This window comes from Ictidomys tridecemlineatus, chromosome 12 (genome assembly GCF_052094955.1).
Source record: "Ictidomys tridecemlineatus isolate mIctTri1 chromosome 12, mIctTri1.hap1, whole genome shotgun sequence".
NCBI classification, from domain to species: Eukaryota; Metazoa; Chordata; class Mammalia; order Rodentia; family Sciuridae; genus Ictidomys; species Ictidomys tridecemlineatus.
This window is the reverse complement of record NC_135488.1, coordinates 69017072-69044570: the sequence shown is the minus strand read 5'-3', so window position 1 is coordinate 69044570 and position 27499 is coordinate 69017072. Positions and strand designations below refer to the sequence as shown.

The following is a 27499-nucleotide window of genomic DNA, read 5'->3' as shown; positions in this document are numbered from 1 at the left end:
GTCTCAGCAACTTAGCAAGACTCTGTTTCAAAAAAAAAAGAAAGAAAAGAAAAAGTAGGGTTGGGGAGGTAGCTCAGCAATAGAACCCCCTCGGTTCAATTTCCAGGGATAGGGAAAAAAAAAAAAAAGCTAAAAAGCTTAATCGGTCAAGATACATATGCCAAATGCTAATAAAATCTGTACATAATAACTCATTTTATCCATACCTCTCACCATAACCCTATGAAGCAAGTGCTACCATTATTCCCATTTTACAGATGAGGAATCTAAGGTAATTTGACCAAGGTCAAAGCAGAAATGCTGGGACTTGAACCTACAGAATCTGGTTCCAGAGACCCTACTCTTAGCCACTACATTAGACACCCTCTCTGAGAATGGTGATAATTATGAGGCAGCTAACACAGTGCTCTGTGTTGTCCACTCTTTACAGCAACCCTTCAAAAAGGAGTCTCCCTTCCCGTGTATAGGAGAAAACCAGCACAGATCAGTTTAGAAATTTATCCAAGGTCACAGAGCCAGTGAGGGATGGCAAAATTCAAATTCAGGCAGTATACCTCCCCTGTGCTATCTGGCCTTTCAAAGGTTCAGTCATACCCTCATGAAAAAGGTCACGTGCTGAAATTTATTAAGCAATTCAAAAAGGCTTTGTGTAAGTCTTTTTGAAACACATTGAAAGGTTTGGAGTTTATGACAAGCATTTCTTTAAGACAGCATTTAAGTCACTTTTCAACTTTACTACTTGGGACTGATCATAAACACATTTCTGCTCTTTAAAAAGAATCTTTCTGTAGCAACTTGGCAGATTTCAGTACAGGAACAGTCTATTCTTTAAAATTAAATTTAGCAACAACTTATTCTGGTTAGTCTGAAAGAGAAGGAGAGAATTAACTACTAAGAGGCCTTTCCTGTACTTTAATATTTCAAAACATGTTTAGTTTGGCCTAATTTGACTCTTGTGGACAACTAGCCCAGAACTTGATTCAAAAAGAGTAATACCAATTTAAAATAGCAGAATTCTAAACAGTGACCACAGAAGCCAATTCAGAATAACCATTCTCATAGTTTTTACTTTTATCTCACACTAAATATTAAAGATGCATAAGACAAGGTTGTCATAAAGCACATAAGGGTAGATATTTGTACTTTTGAACTACTGATAACCAAGAAACCAAATTAAAATTTTACAAAAAAACTGTAGAATGACATTGTTTAAAGAGTAATACAAGTACCAAAAGATGAATATCAAAGGAAACATAATCCATATTTCTCATATATCCTTAACACACTCCACTGTGTCCAGTAACTGGGAAACACAAAATTCTGTACTGTGATGCCTCCCTAGAATAGAAAGGAGCTAAAGACGAAGTGTTAAACGGAATTTCCATCTTACCTTGCTTTCCTCCAACAGGTTCAAAGACTTCATAACCTTTAATACTGAATTGATATTTTTTCAAAAGGGAACCATAAAATTATCTTAAAAAATAACACTGAGCGATGCCACTAGGCAACCTGTCTTTCCTTGCTCTATCACCACACATTGAAATGAATAATACCTTCTGCTTTGCCTTTACTGAACAAAAGTTAACTTTGATTTACAGGAAAATGTACCCATTAGCCATTTTACACTTTTTGCAGGTCACAGAGTCTATCGGATCACATCGCTATTACTGCTCACTAGGCATCCAAAAGACAGAAAGCATGCCATCACCAATTATTGTATAAGCGTTATAATGCCCCGATGGTGGAAGTCTGGCAATACCTAGAAATACAGCAAGGCTGGTGAATAAGGAGTCGAGGGGCGGGGGAAGAGGGAGCAAGGGAGGGAGGGAGTCGCCACCTCAAATCCACGCCGGACCAGGAATCTCCAGCCCACAACCTGATCCCTGCCCTCCCCAAGAGCGGACCGGCTACCAGGTTTGGATCTCACATCCCCCACCCCCACCAAAGAAAACCTACATGGTACTCACCCTTTTGCAAAGTCTGCACCCGGTCCAGCTCCGAGACGGGTCGGGGTGGCAGCGAGGGAGGGGACGTCTGGGCTGTGGGCTGGGGGGTGTCGGTGCGTCACTCGAGTGCAGGACGGTGAGTTCGACGGGTGGGAACGGAAAGGAGCAGGGAAATCAAGTCACGGTCGAAAAGGGAGGAGGAAAAACCGAGGGGGTGGGGTGAGGGAGCGCCCCTCCCTAACAGAAACCCACCGGCCCCTACGACCCTTGCCCCCGCCGAGGAAAAAGAAAACCAGGGAAAATAATAGACTGACAAATAAATCTCTAAAACGATGAGGAGCGAGGAACGGACTTTAATTTAAAGGAGCAAAACTGAGCAAGGGCTGGTGGGGAGACAGAGAGAAGTGGCTTTGGGTCTATCCCATGCCTTTGCAGTCCCCAAGCAGAGGAGGAGGCTGGCTGAGGGGAAGTTGCAGCGGCTCCCAAGGAGGAGGAGGAGAAGGAGGAGAAGGAGGAGGAGGAAGATGTTACACCGTAACAAGTACAGACAGACAGCCATGGATCAGAGGGGCGCTGCGAGCAGGGGCGGCCGCGGCGGGGCGAGCGGCAGCGGGCGGCAGCACCGCCTGCTCAGCTCGCTCAAGACATTTAATTGGATTGATGGGTTGTGCAGTGACTCACAGACTTTACTGAGTCGTACAGCAGTCCCCGCCCAGCTGGACAGGGGAGATGCGGCGGGGACGGGCGGGGTAAGGGGGCCGAGGGAGAGCCGCGAGGGGAGGAGGCTACTGGGAGGGCGAGGCGTTGCGGGGCGGGGAGCGGAGCGGAGCCGCCCAATGGCGAGGCCCGCCGTCCCGACGGGCATGAGTATCGACCAATGATGGTGCGGCTCGATAGGCGGCTGGCTTCGCCCCTGGCCCAATGAGTCTTCTAAGGACACTGCCGCGAACCGGGCGGGGGAAGTGGAGTGGGGGGTGGGGAGAGGTGGGTGGACGTTGAAGTGGGGGGTGGAGGGAAAGACGAGGCGCTGGAGACCAGCAGAGTCACTCTGCCCTCCTCGCTCCAGAAGTGCGCCTTCTGCCAATCCGGGCGCCGCGTGGGGGTGATGGACGTAAGCGTGTGGCCAATGAGGAGGAGAAGGTTGCCGCAGGGAGCCAGAGGGAAGGAGCGGGCGGGCCCACGCCCTCCCTCTCTCCCCAGCCGGGTCCTCCCTCCCACCCGGCTCGGGTCAGTCACGCAAATAACAGTGTGAGGGCTGGGGCCGCGCGGGGGGGCGGGGGCCGTGCTGCTGGCTGCGTGACAGCGATAGGGACTGGCTGTGCTGCCGACTCCGCGCCGGCAGGAGGAGGCGGCAGCGGAGGGTTGCTCCTCACTCAGCTTGCTGGCTGCTGCTGCTGCTGCTCAGCCTCTGCCTGGCGCTGCCCGGGAGCCCCTGCGGCCAAACCCCACTCCCGGGGGATAACCCGATTTGGAGTGAATCACATCCAAAGTTGGCCCGTGTCTACACAGTGCCCACTTTTGGAGACAACTCTGTGTGAAGTCGATGGGGATGTGTTCTGGGATCTGAGGAGCCTGCAAAGCAGAGGAGACGGGAGGCTTAGCAATGGCATTTGTCCCTCGCTTGTTTTCTGGGAAAGTCAGGGTAGGGTGTGGACAGGTTGAAACAGCTCCTGAAAACACACCGTTTCTTTATTGAGTTTCTGGAAAAGGCACTTAACCTGGCACGAGTGAAGCTGTATCGGCTTTGCTTTTTCAGTGCATGCGTCTACCTTAGTTTCCTCCCAACCCACCCGCCCTCACCGCTCTTTCTCCCACTTCCTCACCTTGAACCCCGATGGCAAGGCTCGGGCGCACCCACTCCTAGATCTCCTCACTGCTGATTCCCAGGATCTATGGCGTTTCTCAATATCTTGGCCACTCTCCAATAATTATTTCACATATCTTAACCCTTTCCATGCACTTGTGCTTGGAAGTAACTGCAATCACCAATAAACCCGAATAGAGATGCCCTCAAAAGCACTGGCTAGAGCTCACCTTCTTTGCTACAAGGTGCATTCCTGAGGCTTAAAATAATTACTTTCTGTCAAGAAACTAAGGAAAGGCAAATCAGATATTGCATTTGTATTCCCATCCACTCAGTATACCCAACATTCACTTTCTATATACAAGTCTACTAGAGATGGAGGATTAATATAGGGTCTTGAGGTGAGGGAGGTAATTTTTTTTCCATATAACTGAAACCTACAGTGGTCTGGAATCAAAAGAGATGTATTAAGTAAAAACAAAGGTTTTACTCTAGTCATTTGGGGGCTTGCCTTGATTATGTCACTTTAGGATCAGATCCTTCCCCTGGGCTTAGCTGTGACACAAAAACCTGACATCTCTTACCTCTCCCCCTTCCGATTTAAGCCTGCACCAGGATTTCTGTAATTCTAAATCCACTTAGGAAAGTGAGCTGTATCACAAACTTCTTGTAGCACACAGATTATGTATACATTGTCCCTTAATGTGTTAAAACTCCTTTGGAGTTCTGCAGGGCAAAGAGGCCAGTGTCCTCCCCCTAAAACATCCTGATCCACAGAAGGTACACAGTGTTCCCCTGGCCAGGGTTCTGTGATAAGTTCAACAAACTAGATCCCTCATGTGGGGAAAGTCTGCTGCATTTTCTAATGTAGGTTACTGTATTACATTTAAGAATGTGCTCGTGAAACATGTTAGAAAGCCCTTTTCTTATTTCTTCCTCTGTGAAGTCATTTTGTGGACAAGTGAAAGTAGTTGGTGAAAGTATTATTTTACATACTGTGGTGGGTACTATAAAAACAGAAGAAGATTTTGAGTCTAGACATTCACTAGTATATTTCAGAGGATTCCCAAATACCCAGGATTAGCATCTTGTGGCAAAAATTGCCTCTTTGTCAATTGTTATATGCCTCCAATCCACCATGAGTCACTTTCTAATTCTGTGCTCTTCCTATTCCAATATTTCTTAAATTATATGTAAGGCCCACCCAGGTTTCTGGGTCTATTTTCATATTACTGAGTCATCCATTTCTTTAGCTTGTACCTGGACATCTTTCTAAACCTATAACCCAGGGGACTTGAACTAGTATTGAAATTTTAAATATTTAAATATAATACATATTTTATTTGAGAATCCCTATTTATTCCTTCCTTTCTTCCTATTTTTTTTTTATTCTCTCACATGCCTATCTCCTTGCTTCCATGTTTCTTCTATTTTCATTTTTGTGATCACTTCCCTCTCTATGTTTCTTCTACACAGGCCTAGAACGTGGGTAATCCCTAAAAAAAAAGAGGATGAAGCTGAAAAACTGCCCTTCACGAATGACATGGGCATACTTTGGAACTATAACACTGAAAAGTACAGTGAAGTCAAATAAAAATGTTAGAAGCCTAAAAGAACCACTGTAGCTTATTTTATGTATGATTCAGTGTGTGTATATAAAGTTTAGCTAGTTTATGATCTCAAAGTTGACACAAGCAGAATTTTTTTTACATGTGATCTACATTTCAAAATGTAAATTTCTACATGCAAATGCTATATTTCTATTGTTACTATATTTTTTTCTTTTGAACAGTGGAGTGAGACTAGTGATATGCTTAGATTGTGTGCCTAATTTTTTTAGAAAGCACTATATAAGATCTATGTTGTCTCAAATAGCTTACAATCTGGTTAAGAGGCTCAAAAGTACACACATGAGACATTTAAATATGAACCTGAGGAAAAGTCTAGGAACTTGAAGTGTGTTTGTCAGGAAAAAAAGATGGCTTTGGTGCATATTTATCTACTTTTCCTTTTGCTTATCTGTACTTTCTAATCTATTGTGATGTGAGTTACATGTGCAAGTTTATAGAATCTAAAGTAAAATACAAGTGACATGTGCTAAAAGATTTCTTCCTCTTTACTATTATTTAGCTTATAGGGTTGTAGCTGATCTCCTCAATTAGATTATTTAAGTTCCATACAAACAGTTTTGAATATATACTACCCACATGAACCAGGAAGCAAAAGCAAATTCTTTATCATAGATAAAGGATTAATCGCAAACCTTACAGAATTCCCACATATAAATGCTGGGCAAACATGAGCTCACAATTTGAATTACAAAACAAATGAGGGAAAAAAAAGCCATTTGTGAAAAAGAAGAAGCACAGGAGAACACACGCACACACACAAACACACAGAGTAGAATTTAATTCTGAATCTGAAAAAAAAAGTTCAAGAAAGTGATAGGTCCAACCAGGCACAGTGGCACATGCCTCTAATCCCAGAACTTGACAGGCTGAGACAGGAGGATCACAAGTTCAAAGCCAATCTCAGCAACTTAGTAGGGCCCTAAGCAATTTAGCAAGACCCTGTCTCAAAAAAACAAAACAAAACAACAACAACAACAACAACAAAACAGGCTAGGGATGTGGCTTAGTGGTTAAGCACTCCTGAGTTCAATCCGTGGCACCCAAAAAAAGAAAAAGTAAAGAAAAAAAAGAATAAGCTTATTTTGCTTGTGAACATGGTTGCAAAAATTATAAATAAAATATTAACCAACTAAATACAACATGCTTGCTATGTTGAGCTTGGAGAAACTTTGAAATCCATTTCCCTTCTACCGCTATACTTTGGATCTTGACTATCCCCAAAAGCCCATATATGGATGACTTGGTCCCCAGCCTGTAGCACTATTGGGAAGTGGCAGAACCCTTAGAAGGTAGGGTCCAGTGAAAGGAAATAAGGCCATTTGAGACATGCCCTAGAAGGGGATATTGAGATCCCCACTCCTACTCTTTCTCTCTTTTGCTTCCCAAAGGCCATGATGTACACTTCTTTGCTCTACCGTGTACTCCAACCATGCTTACTGCTTCACTTGAGGCCCCCCAAAATGGATCAACTGAGCATGGATTTAAACTTCTAAAAATATGAGTCAAAATAAACTTTTCTTCCTTGTAAGTTGATTGTCTCGGGTATTTTGTCACAGTTATGGAAAGGTAACCAATGTACCACCTATCTAGCTATCTCTCATAAAAACATAATAAATCATGTAGAGGTTATTCTAGAAATACAAGTATGACTTAACACTAGAAAATCTATCCATGTAATTTATCTAGAAAATACGAAGAGAAAAAGCATTTGAGAAAGTATATCACCTATTAATGATAATTTTTTTCTGAAAAGTAGAAATAGAAGGAAATTTACTTAACTTTATAAAGGAACAAAATGTACAGCAAGAATGTTACTTAATGGATTAACTTTAGCACATTCCATTTAAGTGTGAGATCAAGATAGTGTTGTTACTATTGTTTAACATGAGACTACTGAAAGTCCTAGCTAAGTGAATAATATATTTTAAAGAACGAAGAAAGTAAATAAAAGAAGTACAAAGAAGGAAACAAAACTGGAATTGTTTGCAGTAATATGATCAACCATAGAAAACACCCAACATATCCAAAATAAATGATCAGAAATAACAAGGGTTGGGCATAGTGGTGCACACCTCTAATTCCATATATTTAGGAGACCCAGGCAGGAGGATCACTAGTTTGAGGCCAGCCTTGGCAACTTAGTGAGACCCTGTCTCAAAAGTTAAAAGTATTGGAGATATAGCTCAGATCCCTGGGTTCAACCCTCCTAAGTGGAAAAAAAAAATCAATTAGTTCTTGATTTCATCATAAACTCAATGCAAATCGAACTTGTAGCAAGATATTAGGAATTTTTCTTTATTCTCTTGGTGGGACAGGGTGTTGCTGGGGAGTGAACCCAGGGATGCTTTACCTTCAACTACTTCCCCAGCCCTTTTTATTTTTTATTTTGAGACAGGATCTCAATAAGGTGCTTAAGTCCTCGCTAAGTTGCTGAGGCTGGCCTTGAATTTGCAATCCTCCTTCCTTAGACTCCCAAGTTGCAGGGATTACAGGTGTGTAACACGATGCCCAACAAATTATACTTACTCTAAAATGTATATGGAAGAATAAATTCCATCATAATCTGGCCATTTTTGAAAAAAAAAATCATAGAAGGGAGATTTGAGCTCCAGATACTAAGACATACTTTAGGTTTGAGTGACACATAGAACAGTAGAACAAAAATAGAGAAATTGGCAACAACCCATTTACCTACAAGAACCTGATATACGGTAACAGTGACACCACAAATCCATGTGGAAATCATTTGAGATAGACAGTTATTGCTTACTACAATAATAATATTATATAACAAACAATCCTCAAATGTCAGTGGCTTACTGCAGCCATTTGTCTCTCCCCCCCACCAACCTCCCATGGATTTGTATATGAACTGAGATCCAGCTGATCTCAGCTGGGCTCTTCAAGGCTTAGTTAGGCTCACAAAGTTTATTTGAGTTTGGCTCCAGGCTGCAGGTCGGGCTCAAGTCTTCACTACGTCTCATTCTGGCAATGACAGAAGCTCAAAAGGTGAAGCCAAGTCATTCAAACACATTTAATGTCTCTGCTCCTGTCATATTGTCGACTAATGTTCCATTGTCCAGACAAGATATATGGCCAAGTCAAACATCAATAGTGGAAGTTCTGGTGAAATCCCACAGCAAAGGCACTCTATATAGCACAGGAAGGATTGGGAATAATAATCTAATCTAACATAAAGATTTGGTTTCACAGATAGTGTTGGGGAAATTGGTTCACTATAAAAAAAAAAAGTTTGTTTTTTTTTGCATCCACATCTCATACCACATGCAAAGGTGAGTTCTAGCTGAATAAAAATAACAAAGGCTTGGTGGTATAGCTCTTTGGTACAGTGCTTGCCTAGCAGGCACAAGGCCTTGGGTTTCATCTCCAGCACGACTAAAAGAAAGTAAAAAGTAAAACACTATAGCTAATTGAAATAGAAAAATAGCATTATAATCTTAGGATACAGAAACTTCTTAAACAAGTCTCTAAAAGCATAAACTATAAAACCAAAAGAATGGAAAAAAAAAAAAAAACCAAAAGAATGAAGAACTTAAAGACACCAAAATCAAAGTTTTCTGCTCAATAAAGAATATAATAGACAAATCAAGAGAAAGTTGAGTAAGATATTTCCAAAAGCTAAAACCAACAAAAGACTAGAATCCGGACTATATGATGAATTCCTACAAGTCCCTCAGAAAACAAAAACCAGGAAATGCAATAGAAAACTAGCCAAAGCATATGAACAGGCAAATTTATAGAAGGGAATCTTGAGAGACTAACAAGTAGATGAAGAAATATCCAATCTCACTTATAATCAGATGAATGCATGTTAAAACAAGACACCTCTTTACATCCATTAAATAGGCAGACATGTGAAAGTTGAAAAGTACCAATGTTGCCAGGGATGGGAAGGAGGCCTCATGATTTTGCTATTGAGGGTTAAGTTCTGGTAAAGTCATTTTGGAGCATCATCTGGCAATACTTAATGAAAGGTAGAAGGTGTTTTGCTGATGACCCTGCAGTTCCACTCCTGGAAATACACAACCCTGAGAAACTCTCGCACAGGTCTACAAGCAGACATAATCTATGGTGTTCTTTGCAGCTAGAACTTGAGGTAGCAGCACAGTCAGGGCCACCTTAATGTCACCAAGTCATTGGGTAAGTAAAATGTAGGGGTGTTATAGAATAATGTAGGTGTGGAAGTAATGCACTAAGTGTACATTTTGCAACATGGATAAATTTTCAAAATGTTTTGAATGAAAAAAGAAACGGTCACATACACCCCAGGACTTGGGTTGCCTTTCATTGGCTGTGTCTCCATGTGTTATTCATTTCTGCTCTTAGCAGGGACACTGAGGGAAGGATAAGGTAGGTGCTCTTACAACTCACTCTGACAAATATTTCCTTCTAGTTCTCACATGAAATTGTGGCAGGTTTTCATGCAGTCGCTGTGGCATCTGCCATCACCTCCTTGTGCCCCCTTCACAGGTTTAACAGATAATAACAGATTTTAAGTTTCCTTCCCATGTTGAGTGGAAGATGAGTGATGTTCTTTTGTTTTGGAACTGGGGATTGAACCCAGGAGCACTTAACCACTGAGCCACATCCCCAGCCCTTTTTTATATTTTATTTAGAGACAGAGTCTCACTAAGTTGCTTAGGGCATCAATAAGTCCTGAGGCTGGCTTTGAACTCGTGATCCTCCTGCCTCTGTCTCCCACACTGCTGGAATTACAGATGAGCGCCACCATATCCTGCTGTGAATGAGATTCTTGATGAGTGGGTCACAGTTCAAGATATGGAACACAATCTTGCCACTTTGCTACTCCCATCTTCCCACTTCCCCATTTCCAAGTTAGAAATTCCTGGATTTTGGAAAGCTCTATGTTTGGGCTTGGGAGTTGGGTATAGCTCAGTGGTAGAGCATTTACCTGGCATGCACTAGGTCCTGGCTTTGCTCCCCAGCACTGGCTGGGGTTGGGGATGCTGGGGAGAGAGATTTATTTCAAGACTGACCTAAAAATATGTTTGTTTGTATCTTTTTATACACCTCTTCGTGTCTGTCGTCAGGACTAATAATAACCATAAAGATGAAGCAGTACCCATCATTGTAATATCAGCTTTGTATCAATAAGCAAGAGGTGGACACAAAGGCCTTTTAAAATTGATTAAGAGGATGAAATGAAAAGAATTATCTGTAGAGATTCAGGTTGAATATCAGAAGCAGCTCCCTGAAGTTAGGATTGATAAACACAGGAAGGTGTTTCTTAAAGGTTTGTGAATAGATGGGTAGTTTTCTGAAAAGATTCAGGGATTTTCCAGCTAAAGATGGGTAAATGAACCAGATGGTTCTCCAAGTTTCTCCCAGCCCTGTTAGGTTATGAGTTTGCCCTGCAGCCCACATGTTGAAAAAACAATCATTTCCCACAAAGGTATACTCAGAATAACCCCTGCTTGGGTTATACTGCTTTAAAAGCCTGTGTCTGCCCAGAGCTTTCTTTAATGGCTCATTACTAGCATACTAAATTCCGACCCTTAGTAATGGCTATGATTTCATGGTCCTCAAACTCCCATATGCAAGTACAGGACTGAACCCAGGTAGAGAGCTCTGCAGAAAGGCATATGGTGTGAGTGAGGCCTGGCTGCCTGCACCCCTTCCTGGAAGACTGAACAGTAGTTCCAGGCAACCCTCCTTCTAGCTTTTGGTCCCTAAATTCTGCAGAAACCTGGATGTGATCCTGCAGAGATGGCTGTTCTCAGAATCACATTTCTTATGATTGCCATTAAGGGTCTATACCATTCTTCACTAGCTTCCAGTCTGGGGCATTAACTGCATCAATTTAGCCAGGCACGGTGGCACACACCTGTAATCTCAACAGCTCAGGAGGCTGAAGCAGGAGGGTCTTGAGTTCAAAGCCAGCCTCAGCAACTTACTGATGCCCTGTCTCTAAATAAAATATTTTAAAAATGGCAGGGGATGTGGCTCAGTGGAGAAGCACACCTGGGTTCAATGCTCAATACCAAAAAACCCCAAACAAATAAACAAGAAGCATCAATTTCATAAAAACAACCCTAAAAGGACCAATGATTTCTTCATCTTTAGTTTTCCAGGACTGGTGATATAGCTCAACAGCAGGGCTGAAGCTCTGGATTGCATTCCTAGCATCACAGGGGCATGAGACAAAGTATAATAATGTAGTTTCTGAAACTTCCAGGAGCTGTGTAACCAGTTGTTCCACCATTGATCAATAATTACTTACTGAGGTCTAGAGAGATTTGGGTGATGTCTTTGGAAAAGCAAATTGAGTACAGATTACCGAACCTTAAATGTTTGGTACAAATTTCAATATATGGAATAAGAGAACAGGAGTTTTTGATGGCATTTGAGAACTGAAATAACGTGATAAAAAGTTTTAAAATTTGATTAAATATCCTGGTGCAGATATACATACCTGTAATCCCAGTCACTCAGAAGGTTGAGGCAAGAGGATCACAAGTTCAAGGCCAGCCTGGTCAACTCAACAAGATCCTGTCTCAAAATAACATAAAAATGGCTGGGCATATAGTCAGTGATAGTGTGCACTGGGTTCCATTCCCTGTAAAATTTTTATATATTTTTATATAAAATTGAAAATATATTTTTCAATTTTGAACAAACATTTGTTGAGGTAAAGGACAAGTCCTGATTTCAAGAAACAAGGAAAGCACTATAGTAAGAGAAGAGGGAAGAATGATAGCACTGGCCTTCATGGGATTTATAGTTGCTAGATTTTTAAAAAATGTTTTAATACAGGGCATAGTGTTTTGAGGTATTAACCAATGCAGTTTTCTCTGCATTTCCTATACCCCAGTCCATTTCTTGGAGTAAAGATATTGCATAGCAGAGATTTTAAAAGAAAGAAAGAGTTGACTTTCAGTTTTCAAAATGAATTTTAAGAATTCTCTGCAGAGATGATCATTTTAGAGAAAAGAGATGTGTTTCCATAAGATACACTGCAATGAGAATAACAGATTTGGAGACATGGCCAGAGATACAATTTATGTATGTAATCCAGGCCAAAAAAAAAAAAATGCTTTTTAGTACTAGAATGCATAGGTTTTCTTCCAGTCTCTTTCTCAACTTTCCATGTTGTGTTTTTTCATTTATTCTTTAATATATTTTATTGTCATTCTAAGTAAACAAAAATTGAAATTGTAAATGATTAACCTGAATTTTAGTCTTATATTGTGTTATACCACTAAATGCAAATGTTAAAGAGCATTAACTTATGTGTGGAATTACTGATATTATCCAGTTTATATTGCATAGTTTGTGTGTGCCTATGTATTTTATTCATGCCAGAACAGTGGAAATACTGCATAACTAACTCTATGGTTTTTATTTCACTTCTTTATTTATGTGCATTCTCCCAACCCACCACCTTCAACTTATAGATGAGAAAGGAAGGCCTGAAAGGAAAAAGAACTGAGGGTTGCCCTATATTTCTCTTTCTTTCTATGTCTTCATGTCCAGAATTTGTGTTTGGCTAATACAGTAAAATATCAGTGTAAGGTATGTTATGGGGTTTGGAACGTGGCTCAGAGGTAGAGCACTAGCCTGATATGCATGAGGCCCTGAGTTTGATCCCTAGCACTGAGAGAGAGTGAGAGAGAGAGAATATGATAGGATTCCTCAGTCATTCACATTTTTTAGAACACCATTGCCTTTTTTTTTCCCCCCCCTGTGTCTAAAACAAGTTCTGGTTTGAATGGAGAGCGTGGCCACTCAAGGCTGTCAGCGCCCCACTTACTCCAAGATGAAGCACCCTTGGAACAACGAGGAGCTCTCTACTGGAATTCTGTGCTCACGGGGCAGCAAGGGACAGCAGACGCACGTCTGATGCATAACCCTTGGCCTGTTTTTCCACTGGCTTAGTGAGCTCCACCAACAAACCATAGGTAAAAATGAAATTAAGACTTTCAAGTCAGCACATGCAGAGCATAAAACGAAATCTGTATCTTTCTGAGCACGAGGCCCCCTGAATGACTGCACAAGAGATGCGCCTAGGACACTGGTTCTGTTTGGAAAAAAGGGATAAAGGGCGGGGCAGTCCAGCCCAGGACTGGAGGTGAGTGAGAAAGCCAGGAGCTCTGGAAATGAATGTGGCATTGAGAAAAGGGACTCTGAATCCAGTTCCTGTGCCTGACACTTCCACCTCCCCACCAGGTCACATTCCAGAAACCTCTGGGAGGTGAAAAAATAAAATCAGGGAAGACCTGTACCTCACTGCCAAGTCTTCATGTAATCTATTGTAAATCTGAAAAAATATAGAATATCACAAAGGAAAAAAAAAAAAGAAACTATCTATAATCCTGCATTCCAGAGACCCCTACATTACATTTTTGGTGAGGCTGGGGATATAGCTCAGTGGTGGAGCACTTGTCTAGAATGCACAAGGCCATTCCCAGCACCTCACACAAGAGAGAGGTGGTGGTGACGTGTGTGTGTGTGTGTGTGTGAGAGTGTGTGTGTGTGTGTGTGTGTGTGTGTGTGTGTGTGTGTGTGTGTGTGTGGGGGGAATGTGATCCATAAGTGAACTGAAATATATATAAACTTAAAAATAAATGGTAACCACTTCTCATACCACTGTATATGGTTCTAGAAAATAATTTTTAATTCAGTTTTGCTTTATACAGTGAATATTTGGTGGCAGTTTGAACAATGAGTTCTGTAGAAAAGATTTTGTCAATAGAGCAGGTCAGAAGATAAATGTGAGAATCTAAGAAGGACTTACATTTTAGGCTTGTAATGGGAAGAGAAAGGAACCGATTAGATGAGCTCAAAAAAATAAAGTTGAGTGAAAAAAAGCAGGTCACCATCAGGCAGTGGCACACACCTTTAATCCAGCTACTTGGGATGCTGATGCAGGAGAATCAGCCTGGGCAACTTGGCAAGACCTTGTCTCCAAAAAAACAATAAAAAGGATGAAAGGTGTTGCTCAGTAGTAGAGCATCTCTGGGTTCAATCCTCAGTGCCACAAAAATAAATAAATAAATAAACAAACAAATAAATAAATAAATATTTTAAAAAGCAAGTCACCAAAGTTTCAATCTATTTATAGTTCAAAAGTAGACAAAACTAAACACCATGTTATTTGACAATATATGCATTGGCCTTAAAACTATAAAGAAAAATTCAGGAAGATAGTTCTGGGGTGGGGCCTAGGAGACAAATTTGTGTTCAGAAATGAGCACACAGTGGCTTATTTAGGGCTAGTAGAATTCTATTTCTTAAAGTGGGTAGTAGACATACACATATAAATTTGTGATGTTATATAAACTATGTTCATTGATTTTATATACTTTTTCATGTGTATGATATTATATAGGCCTATATATCTTTGGCCAATTCCAAAAGATAAGACTTGCCTAACCTCATTCTTCTACAGCCTGAGGTTTTGCAGACAGGTCATACACACAAGTTCTTTCTTGGGCAACACTGGATTTCTTCACTATCCACAGAATTTAATCTTGTTGCTCTTCAGTAGCTTGCTGGAGTACATTTATCTGAAAGGTTATTTCTGGACGGAGACCAGCAGCAAAGTAGAATGCATTGAGATGCCGATATGCAGACATATACATACATAAAGCAATCTAACCATGCATAGCCAGGGGCTGGAGAAGCTTTCTGCTCTAAAAGTGTTCACCTGTAGCCTGAGCAGTAGGTATATAGCAAGCTTTTCCAGCTTCCAGGACTACTTCCTCCAATCAAACCTGCAGTTAAAGGGGAGAAGTAGCTACTGAGTATCTCACAGGGTCCTCTTCAAATTACAGCAATAACACAAGGACAGTTACGTTGTGATTGCTCCTTCCCTGTATCCCAACTGAGTACCATGCTACATGAGATCCATTCAGCAGGTTCAGACAGTTTTATTCTAATATTATGTGCATAATATATTTTTATTTAATATTATATGGATATCATATACTCAGAGAGAGAGAGAGAGAGAGAGAGAGAGAGAGAGAGTGTGTGTGTATGGTCTCACTGGCACCAAAAAAACCATGATTTTGGCTTAAAGAGAAGCTGAGCTAAAGTAGAAAGTAAAGCAGAAAGCAAAGTTATCCTGGCTTGATGTTTTAAAAAGCTCTCTATAAATAATAGTAGAGCTGTGCATTGAGAGGGTACAAACTATGAAAGTGGTTCACTCTGTTGTTACACAAAGATGGGACACGTTACACAGGAACTTTATGGTTCTTAAGAAAGTGGGATACAGGCAGTGCACAGCCTTACACCACAACCCCAACACACGCTGGGACCCAAGAGATTGTTGTAAGCCTCTTCTCATTCCAATAATACTTCTACTTTGAGCTCTGGAAAAGTTTTTTTTGTGTAAATTAGCTCATATATAAGAGAATCCAAAATATTATGACTAGTTAAAAGATCTCTCTGTTCCTCCTCTTCTTCCTCATTACTATCAGAAGACATCCTTGCTGAGTCCTCTGAAGGAAGCCAACCCAGCCACATTAATCCTGTACTTATTCCTGTTGCTTTGCTGACTAGGTAACAGCAGAAATTTATACAAACTTAAGAAACCTACAATGGAACTGAAAACAAACCATTTGGCTCCTAATTAGCATAACCCCAACAGTGCCCACTCCTTTTCTGTCTATCTCAATGCCTGTGTTTTTTTCCCTTTTATGATAGAAGCAAAAGCACTCTGTACACATCACCTCACTGGAATATTTTGAAATCTCACTGCTTGATTTATAGTCCAGAAAGCTCTTATAGGAAAAAAGAATTCTGATAAGCAGGACTTTAAGTTGCAGTCTGGTGCAATGTAAAAGGGATGAGTTATAAATTTCTTTAAATAACTACTTTATAATGGATATTCAGTAGACCTTTCTTTCAGTCTGCCATTATTCCCATTCAAAACATGCCACAAGAAGAGAGAAAAAAAAATATGAAAAACAGGGCCTTCTTTCAAAATGCTGATAGACAGTTCTAGCAACCTTTGGGCAAAGCATTTCTATGATGTTTTGTAGATTTGGTCTGGCTAGTTAAAGGAGCACTGATTAAGAGAGCTTGGCTTGTTTGGGCTTTGTTTTTTCAATAAGCTTCATTGACATAACAGTAACCCCAACAGAATTTCTACATTGAGTGTCTACAATGTGCCCTCAGGCTCTGGTAGTCAACCAAAGAAATCAAAGATTACTCTCCAAAAATTAATTCACCTATAAATTAAAGAGATCTATTGTCTGTGGGTAAATTTAGAAAGATATGTAAAGGCATTTTTAGTTAAATTTTTCTTTAATAGATGATACATGCTTATGAAACATATTTTAAATATACAAAAAAGGTATATAACAGGATGTTTCTCTCCAACCCTACCCCCTAGTTACTTCCTAGAAGGCAAATATTGTTGCCATTTTTCATTCATACTTATACATGTATGTACACATGCACACGCAAACACACACATATACAAGTGTGTGTGTGTGTATACTTATTTTTCTAATGTAAATGATACTATTGTTACTGCACTTATTTCTTTTTTCTTTTTTTCAGACAGATTTTTGGCTCTATTACCCAGGCTGGCCTGGAACTCAGGGACTCACAAGATCCTCCTGCCTCAGGCTCCTTAGTAACTTGGACTATAGGCATACACTAGCTGTTTCTGCACTTTCCTTTTTCCATGTAAAAATGTAACTTGGAATTATTTCCCTGTTGGTACAAAAGAGTTGCTTTAATCTTCAAGGTTCCATAATAGTTCATTGTAAGGTTATACCACAATTGTACGCTGTTTATATTGTTTCCAACGTTTTGCTAGTACAGGCTTTGCAACAATCAACAACTTCACTTGTGTATATTGCATCTGTAGCATAAACTTTTAAGGAGCAAAATTTCTGGGTTCAAGGGTATGTACATTTTAAAACATGATGGCAATTGCCAAATTGTCCTTAATGGAGTCCTAGCATCAAATGGATATTTATAATGTACTGTAACAATTGTTATTGCGGTCTTCTTTAAGTACTGATATGATGTTAGGGCACACTGCTCTCCACAGCAAAACCATGTTATTACAGACACCTCCAACAACGTCCTCCCCACCCCCAGCCCCCAGCCCTTGGTGGTAGCAAGAAAGGCATGTTGTATATAATTCTGCTTGCATTTTGTGGTTATAGATTTACCCGCATGGGAACCAAGCCATGGTTAGCTAGATTTTTAAAAACAAGCCTGTATCTAGGGATGTATATTAAATCCTTTTTCTTAAATCTAAAGGGCACTTGACTTGGGAGTTTCTGGCGTTTGGAAAGTGAAACTAATAGAAACCAAGATGAAAGATGATCACCAGTTTTACTCTTTAAGTCGAATGCAGCACAAACAACCAAATTTTGAGGAATAAATTACAGTTTTAATCACCGCAAATGTTGTGACTAGGTAAAAATTATTTTAACCACCTATAATTAAATCAATAGTGTGCATCTAAAAGCATAAAGTCAGTATCTAACAAGCATAATTTATTTAAAAGAATCCTAAGGCAAACTTTGCTTTTGTTTGAAATGTGTGATCTTTCCCCTTACATGCTGCCTCTCCCGAATCAATTCTACATTTAGAATTGCTAAATTCTACCAGACAGAAAGCTAGATGGAAATATTCTGAATTCATTGGGTATACATCTTATCCAGCTTTAAGAAATTCTTGGAGAATTATTTCCGTGAACTCAAAAGAGACGAATTTACTTGACATGTTTAGGAGGCATGTAAAGTCGTGTAGGTTTTAAAAGCTTTAGAAAATTGAGGGATTCCCTGTGCCAACGAGAGATCACTAGACATGCAAGTAATCTTTGGAAATTAACGGGGCGCACAAGATAGAATTCTTCCTTATCATTGTGCATGAGGATCTTCCATTCTAGGTAGGATTTTTCGTTCACGATGAAGGGAAGGAACCCAGGGCGAGCTAGGTCTGCGGTCTGAGGAGTGCCTATAAATAGAAGGTGAAGTGTTCTAATACCGAGAGGGTGCGTCATAGCGTCCCTCCCCTGAGCAGAAAGCGCCGGGGAGGCCCGCGGGAGCCACTGCGCGGCACCGGGACACGGGTCCCGCATTCCTGTTCCCTCCCGCGGCCCGTTCCCTTCCCCAGAGAAAGGGATCGGCAGCCTGGGCAGGGGCACCCGCCCTGCAGATCCCGAGCCTCTGGTGGCCTTCGAGCCACTCGGGGCGCACCGCCTTCAGCGGAGGGGCGGGGCGCCAAGGACCGAGGCGCCCGGCTCGGGTGGCAGCCGGTCGCCGCCTCCTGCATCCTCCGGCTGCTTCCGCCACCGCGTCCCACCCTCCTCCTTGCCGGGGAAGGGAGAACAATAACCGGTGCGCGCCTGGGAAGCCGCGGCACCCAGGCAGGCAGACAATGCGAGGGAGCGCGAGGGGCGGCCCGCGCGGCGCGTGCCCGCGCGTCTCTCCACCGCGCCCTTGGGCTCCGCCTAGGGCTGCCAGCCGCCCGGCACGACCCGGGCCACGTGGAAGACCATTGAGGTCCGTGGAAATCTAAACTCAAGGCGTCAGCTCGAGGCCGGGAGTATTTCCTCTAGTTGAGACAGAACATCAGTAGCAGTTGGTTAAAACACACACAGTCCGCCTGTGTCTTGGGGTCCTTTTCTATTTCAGATCTGCATCTGTAAAGTCACTGTTGGAATTTCCAAGGGCCCGTCTTTTCATAAACTGGGATTTCCCCCACCCAGGCCCCTACCTTACTCTGCCTGATCTTCCAGCTTGACCCTGGCTAAGACTCTTTCTGCCATCCTCTCCTTCCCCACCACATGGACCATTGTGTTCCTCGTTGCACTTTTTCTTTCTTTATTTTTGGTCCTGCAATTCTTTCTCCACTCTGATTGGCGCTTTCTTTGGGTTCGCCCTGCCCTTTCGTATGTGCTAGTTTAATTTCCATCTCTCATAATTTTTTTCCTTTCGATTCCTTTTTTCCTATATTTTTTTCTGCTACAGGTAACCACATCTATATTATTATTTTTCCTAACTACTGCCCATATGTCCTGTCTCCTTAAGGACTCAAGGATTCCTGTAAAACAAACAAACAAACAAAAAAACAAGATGTTGTGGCATTGTATCTCAGTAAAATGTGCTGTAATTTCACTTGCAAAGAGCCAGCACTTGCTGGATTTTATACTGATATTTAGGTCAAGCCATCTTAGCTGAAGAAATCACAAACCTCTGTACTGTCTTTGGTACTTAGGTACTTGCTTATAATAAAAACACTTGCAAGAAAAGCAGGGAGGGTTAAATATTTTCACACGAGGTCTCTGCACAGAGATTTGACAACCTCCTTTTATTTTAAAGCAACATTTTGATCATACAATGTTTGAAGTCAGGGTGCTGGCATCTTTCATTCAACCATGAAGTGCTGGATTCTCATCATCTGTTTGCATTGTTCCCATCTGTGGAATGACTGGCCACTTGGCTCTGAATGTGGTCTAAGGTACTAAGAAGCACAGCCCTTTATAAACACACCCATCAGAAAGAGTTCCTAGACTTGGGACCTGAAGAAAAGCAGGTAAATGCATGGTTGAAATTTTAACCCAAAGCGGGGCCTTTTGTAGCTTAACTATTTAAATGTGAGAATGGATCCTAATGGCTGAGATGAGCCGAGAGTGGGAGCTGTGCAACCAGCACACCTTTCCAGGAGCCACTTTGCTTTGCCAAGCCTGACCATCAGGCTGGGAGGGGCCTGCACAGCACAAGTCACGTTTCTCTGCAGGTGGTAGCAGATAGACATGAAGCAGTACAGCCATGACAGGAAGACAAGCAGCAGTAGCAACAGGCAGAGGAGAGGAAGAGTCACCTGCTTGAGGAGATAGGAGGACAGGGTACTGGCTGGAATAGTCTTTGTGGGCACCAACTGAGGAGGAGGATCTCTTTCCTTCCTGCCACCAATTCCACCTGCCCTTGTGAGTCACCAGAGCTGCTCTTTTTTAGCCAGGGCCTAGATTAAAGGGGCATCAAGAGCAAGCTCTATGTCATAAGCAATCCTATTCCCATAAGCCACCCTCGAGCCCTTCAAATACTTGTAAAGATTTGGGAGCTCAAAGATGAGGAACCCAGGTGCCAGGGATAAGACTAAGATAATAATTATCATTTGTTGAAATTTATTTGATGCTAGGCACTGTTATGAAGCTTTTAAACATAGTATCCCATTAAAGTTCACAATAAGACTTTGAGGTACATATTTCTACCCTTATCTCCTCATGAGAAAAACCAAAGCACAGAGCAGTAACTCAAACTTAGTTGCTCAAGGTCACAGGGCTAGTGAGCAATAGAACAGGACCCAAATCCTTGTCTGTCTCCAAAGCCTACACTACAGAGCCCTCTGAACAGGAGATGAAGGCTGTCCCCAAGCATGAGGGCCCGGGAACTCACCTGGGGTAGGGAGAGTTGAAATGCCTTCCCTGGTATCAGAGGGCCCCAGGTCTACGTTTATGGGGTTCTACATACATATATAGGGAGTTTTATGACAATCATTTTTGTCTCTATGGAACTTGATTCAGGTTCTTTTAAGGAAAAACTGTCAACCAGAAAGAACAAGGCTTCCTTGAAAGCACTCCCAACTGTCCCATTAAATTTAGGGAGCAAAGCCTCCATCCATGTAGAGCAGATTCACTACCAGGGGTAGCTACAGCAGCAGCTGTGGTAAGGCAGACCCAGAGCAAGACACTGCAGCCCCAACAAGAGCCCAGGGTGCACAGGAGAGGACTTGATCAGAGGCAGGTTTGCAATAGCATTAGAGATGAGGCCATGCATTCAGGTAGCCCCAAATCCTGCAGCCAAAGGAGGAGGTGTTTGTCCAGGAGGAAGCAGTAGAACCACAGAATTTAATAGCAAGGACTGGTAGTGAGATTGCCTGGGTTCAAGTCCTGCCTCCCCAAGTCTATGACTTTAGACATAATCTGTCCGTCAACCTCAGTTTCTTATCTACAAAATGGAAACAATAATAGTGCTAGTAGCCCCCTTATATTGGTAAAATGAGCAAATGAACACAAAGCAAAGCACTTTGACTAGTCAGGGGCACACCTACAGCTTCTTTCAGTGTAAGGTGTTGCTGTGATAATCATCCAACTTTACATTGGGTGAGCCTCCTGGGTCTGATAGGGAGGAGTGCAACAGGGGGATTCCCACTTCAGATGTACATTCCCCCCAAAAGCAAAACCAGACAACAGGAAGGCGGGTTGAGTCAGAACTCCAGCTAAAGACTGGGCAGAGGTTCAAGCACAGCGCCCCACTCCCCCCTCCCCTCTGCCTTTCCTATGGCTAAAGGACCTGAAATGAGGATTCCAGAATGGATAGCAGTGTAGGAGAGAGAGCCAGGCATTGGATTAGGTGCCAGAGCTGAGTTTAAATACAAGCAGTAGCCCTAAGGAAGTCTCTTAACTTCTTTAAGCCTAAACTTCCACATCCATAGAATGAGTTAGACAGCAATTTTTTTTTTTTGGAGGGAGGGGGCTTCTTATCATCTTCTTCTGAGAACTGTTTCTCTCCAGCAACTCAAGTATTGGGACCCCATTTTCTTACATGACTCTGCCTTCCTGCTCACAGCTGATTGATCCATGACTGGGCATCTGACCTATGCTGAGACAATCAGAGTCCTTCCTTATAACTGGTATTAGAGAAAGAGAATCAGCACCTCTGGTTTGGTCTTTGTAGAGTGAGGCTTGGGACCATTAAATATCTCTGTTTTTACTAAGTAAGTCTAAGATACTAACATGCAATGTAAAGCAGAGAAAAAGAAAGTTCATTCTGGTAGCATTTGGAGCAGGTCTTTCTGAGACCCACAGGTTTCTATCCCTTGACTGCAGTTAAATGAGACACTCTGAAGTCCTTCCAAATGATTTCCCCTTTTAGCCTAAACTGGTTCAAGTTTGTTTTAGGTCACTTGCAACCCCCCAAATCCTGATTGGTACTGACTATTTTATTTTTTAAATCCCTTTAATTCTAAATGTCTGTGCTTTTATACAATAACAACTAGCTAGCTAATTTTATTTAATTTTTTTTAAATAAAGAAAAAAGAAAAACAAGTGAATGATGTTCCAATAAGGATATGTCTCTGAACAGTGGATAGTGGATAGAATAATCAAAGATTTTTTTAAACCCTCATTTAATTCACTTAAAAGAGTACAATAGGTTCAAAAAAATCCCTATAACTTTTTATTATATCTAAATGAAAGACAAATAGGTCAAGAGCTGGTGTTTTGGTGAACTATGAAGAAATCAGCCATTAAATTATAAAAATTTATTTCAAAACTGTTGACGTGGTGACCTGGTTTTGAAATTGAATCCATTTGCCCAGCATAATATGAGAGAGAAATTAGTAACTTTGGTTTGATGAAGACCAATAGATTTAAAAGGCTGGGTTACAATGTGGTTATTTTGGCCTAAATTCCCTACTTTGACTGTCTACACTACCCAATTAGCAATGAGTAAGTGGAATATTTTCTTTCTTTTGGCTTAAATAGGTAGTATAAATAGCTATCTAAGTCCCCCACTTTGGTTTCCACTCTAATCCGTCCATCTGTTTGTCTATTATGTAAAATAACTTACGTTTTAGCTTTCAATAGATAAAATGATAAATTTTTTTAAATTTAGGCTTCTTGAACATTTGTGGATTTCAATATATAAAATTTTGATTTTTTTACCCATAAGAATATGTGGCAATAATAAAGCTTTCTATTTCAAATGACCTCTGTATAATACTAAATTTGAAATGCATGCACATGTCTATATTTACTTGTGTAGTTGTATTTCAATCCTTTTATTCTATAATTGCTAATTCTTGATAATTAACCGTATTAGGTATGATGCTTTTTTAGATAATGTTAATTGAAACTTACAGAAAATTATGAGATCTTATTTCTTGCTATTATTGCCATTTTAATCTCCTGGGAGGAGATGTTTTAAACCACAGCTTACATGCATAGTAGTAAAATAAGCTATTTTGAGTTTCACAGACTTTCCTAGCCCACTTTTCTCAGCGGATGAGCTCCTAAGTATAAAATTGTAGGTAGGTGAGAATAAGTGGGAAGAGGGGGAGGAAGTTGGAACTCTGATACACCTCCACTGAGCTATTCATACATTTGAATAACAAAAAATTGGTGATGTGGGATAGACCTGGCTATCAGTGCCACCTGGCATCTGAATCCCTTGGTCTTCGCCTGGAGCTGCAGAGAAATTCAGCTGTCCACATCATCCTTGATAAAAGTTGGAAAGCATGTATCTGGAACCATTTAACCCCTGTCTAATCCTGCCTGTCAGGGAACTCCTACCCAGTGGTTGACAAAACTATGCAATATGGCATGCAGTCTAAACTTTTTAGGGTACCACCCTGTTCTTTACTTTTTTTCCCCCACCCCCATGGTGCTGGGAGTTGAACTCAGGACTTGGCCCATGCTAAACATATACTCTACCACTGAGCTACAACCCACCCTCTTGTTCTCAACTTTGTCCCCTGTCCTTCCTACTTTGAACTCCTGCTTGGGACTCTACTCACTCTGCCCTTCTGTTCATCATGTCTCAGCTCCAGAATATCTGGCCTTGGGAGATTATTGCTTTTCTCTGATCTTGGTACCATCCTCTTTTAAGTAGAGGGGATCAGAGGATGGATTTCCCAGGAGACAGCTAGAGGAAGGTGGGTCTGTGCAGGGAGCTCTTCTGGACTCTTTTCTGATCATGGCTTCTAATCTTCTTTCACTTTGATTATTGTGTGCAGCCACTGGTGCCCTTCAGTACTGTCTGTTCCTGGTACAGCTTCTGCTTTGGCCTGGGACAGTTCAGCCCACTCTCAGTTTCCTTTATCCTACTCCCTTAGTTACAAACACCCAGCTCTACCTTACACATAGAAATACAGCCATATGTTGCTTGACTGTGGGGGCACTTGTAAGAAACAAATCTAGGTAATGTTGTCATGTGCAAACATTACAATGTACAACCTAGATAGTGTAGGTCAATCTCTCTAAGTGCCCTCTTGAAGCAGCAAACACAAGACATACAGACTGCTAAAAATATGTGTAAATAGAAGGAGTACACTCTAAACTAATGATAAAACTATAGCATAGTAAATATACAAGCCAGTAGCTGTCACTTATTAACATTATTAAATATTATGTACTATATATAATTGCAAATGCTATTCTTGTATATGACTGTTGGCTTGGTAGGCTTGTTTAAACCAGCATCACCACAAATGTGGATAATTTGTTGGACTGTGACGTTATCATGACTGTAATATTACTAAGTGATAAAAAATTTTCAGCTTATTATAATCGTGTGTGTGTGTGTGTGTGTGTGTGTGTGTGTGTGTGTGTTACTAGGGATTAAGCCCAGAGCCCCACATATGCTAGGCAAGCGCTCTACTACTGAGCTACACCCCCAGCTCCCATTAGATCATTTTAATTAATGTTTTAGTAAAGAAACAAATATGTTACTATATCACACTTTACATGGCAATGTCTATTTTTGTTTTCTTGGGTAATCTCATGAATTTAACTTTATACATAATATGGGAAATATTATTCTAAAAGGTGATCCAAAAAAAGGGGGTTCTACAAGTCTTCATCAGATTGCCAGGGAGGTTCATGGTACCAAAATGTCCAAGAATCTTTGCCTCAGAGAACAGGAATGGCCCCAGGTCAGATAGTACATTGTATAGAAAATACTGACCCATGGGAGAATTAATGAAGTAATGGGAATTTAGAATGGAGTAAAATAATGTCATTTTTTTTTTTTTTAGCATCAAGCCTCAGTCAAATTTGGTGGACACAGACCACCAAGACCAACATCTGCCATTAAGAGTGTCCATGTAATGCCAGTTGCAATGGTACATGCCTATAATCCCAACTGAGGCATAAGGAGTCCAGCTGGGACAACTTAGCTAGACACTGTCTCAAAAAATAAAAAGGGCTTCCGATGTAGCTCAGTGGTAGAGCACTTGCACATGTGAGCCTCAGGTTCAATGCCTCAGTGTGTAGGGGAAGGGTGGGGGGAGTAACCATGTAATTCTTCTTGCTTAGCCACTCTGCTTGCAAGCAACCTGCTAGTTTTCATATGGCTTCCCAGGCAGGTTTGCACAGAGAAGAGAGGTCCAGTGACCAGCAAACATAAGACCATGGTTAGTTTGTGAGGGATAAACATTTCTTATTTTTTAAATATTAAAAATTTTTATCAAACATTTTTATCACGTATTAAATTATAGTGTTGTGTATTTGTGGATACAAAGTGGTGTTATGATTTTTTGAAATACAATGTGGAATGATTAAATCAATATAACTAAGTTGGGGCTTAGCTGAGTGGTAGAGCAGGTTCTTAGCATGCATGAGGCCTCAGATTCAATCCTCAGCACTGAGGGAAAAAAAAAAAATCAAGCTAATCAACATATCCATCACCCCAAATGTTTAACATTTTTGTGATAAGAATATTTGAAATTTACCTTGTTAGTGATATTGAAATGTACTCAATTATTAGCTATATTCGCCACACTGTGCAATTGATCGTAAAACATAAGAATTATTTCTTATTTAAAATTCAAATTGAGCCAGGCCCAGTGGTGTAAGCCCATAATCCAAGCTCTTCAGAAGGCTGAAGCAGGAGGATGGCAAGTTCAAAGCCAGCCTCAGTAATTTAGTGTGACCCTGTTTCAGAATATAAAAGTAAAGAAGGGCTGGGAATGTAGCTCAGTGGTAGAGCACTCCTGGGTTAAATCCCCAGTACCACCAACATACACACACACACACACACACACACACACACACACACACACACACACAAATCACATTGAACAACAGCAAATGCTGGTGAGGATGTAGAGCAGCAGGACCTCTCATTCATTGCTGGTGCGAATGCAAATAGCACAGCCATATTGAAAGACAGTTTAAGATTTTCTTATAAAACTAAACACACTCTTATCATGGGTTCCAGCAATCATAATACTTGGTATTTACCCAAAGGAGTGAAAAATTAATGTCATTGCAAACATGTGCACGTGCTCATCTATATCAGCTTTATTCTCAAATGTCAAATCTCAGAAGCAAACTGCATGTCCTTTCATAGGTGAGTGAATAAATTGTGGTACATCCAGTCAATGGAATATTATTCAATACCAAAAGGAAATGAGCTGTCAAACCATGAAAAGACATGGCACAAGCTTAAATGAATATTTCTAAATAAAAGAAGCCAATCTGAAAAAAAAACTACATACTGTATGATGCCAACTATAAGGCATTTGGAAAAGGAGACCAAAGGGTAGGCAGGAGGGAGAAAATGAACAGGTGGAGTAAAGAGGATTTTTTTAGACAGTGAAAATACTCAGTGTGATACTATAATGGTGGATGCATGCTATTATACATCTTTCTACATCCTCGGAATGCATAACACCAAGAGTAAACCCTAATGTAAGCTACGGACTTTCATGGTAATGATGTATCAAAGTAGGCTATTTGTAACAAAAATACCACCATGGTACAGGATATTGATGGGGCCAGCGGAGGAGGAGAATGTGCATGCGTAAGGACAGGGATAGTTAGGAAATCTCTGTACCCACTTTTCTATTTTACCATGAACTTGAAATTGTTCTTAAAAAACATATAGTTTGTTGTTTTGTTTTTGTTTTTTAATGTCAAGTAGAAAATTAAAATTATCAGTAACTGAGACTTGGGCTAATGTGAATCCACTGCTGAGAGATTAGCCCCCTCTAATTCACTACAGGGGGAGGTCTTCCTGGACTTGGATGAATGGACCCAGATTATTGTTCTCACTTCAAATGTCCTTTTTTTTGGGGGGGGGAGGTTACCAGGGATTGGACTCAGGGGCACTTGACTACTGAGCCACATTTGTTTGTATTTTATTTAGAGACAGGGTCTCATTGAATTGCTTAGCACTCACTTTTGCTAAGCTAGCTTTGAATTCACGATCATCCAGCCTTAGCCGCCTGAGCCACTGGGATTACAGTCATGTGCCACTGCACCTGATCCTCAAATGTCCTTTTCCACCAAGAAATTGTTTCTCATTTATTAAGATTCAAACATATAACTACCCTCTCTGTCCTTGGCCTTACTTAGGGCTTCCTCTGTCCTCAGGCAGTAGCAG

General features: G+C 41.1%; 2 protein-coding genes across 3 annotated transcripts in view; one reads left to right on the top strand and one right to left on the bottom strand.

The window, feature by feature from the left end:
• Positions 1–2849, bottom strand: part of Sertad2 (SERTA domain containing 2) — a 109671-nt gene extending 106822 nt beyond the window's left edge. Inside the window, exon 1 of one of the 2 annotated variants that reach the window (XM_078029112.1) lies at positions 1968–2849. The gene's annotated coding sequence lies outside the window, so the exon portion shown is untranslated. The remainder of the gene's footprint in view (positions 1–1967) is intronic. The other variant, XM_005322069.5, reaches the window with a different exon arrangement.
• Positions 1–27499, top strand: part of LOC144368963 (uncharacterized) — a 187532-nt gene that overhangs the window by 84163 nt on the left and 75870 nt on the right. Inside the window, exon 3 of the mRNA XM_078027905.1 lies at positions 1749–1914. Within this exon, the coding sequence (XP_077884031.1) occupies positions 1749–1914 (166 nt within the window). The remainder of the gene's footprint in view (positions 1–1748; positions 1915–27499) is intronic.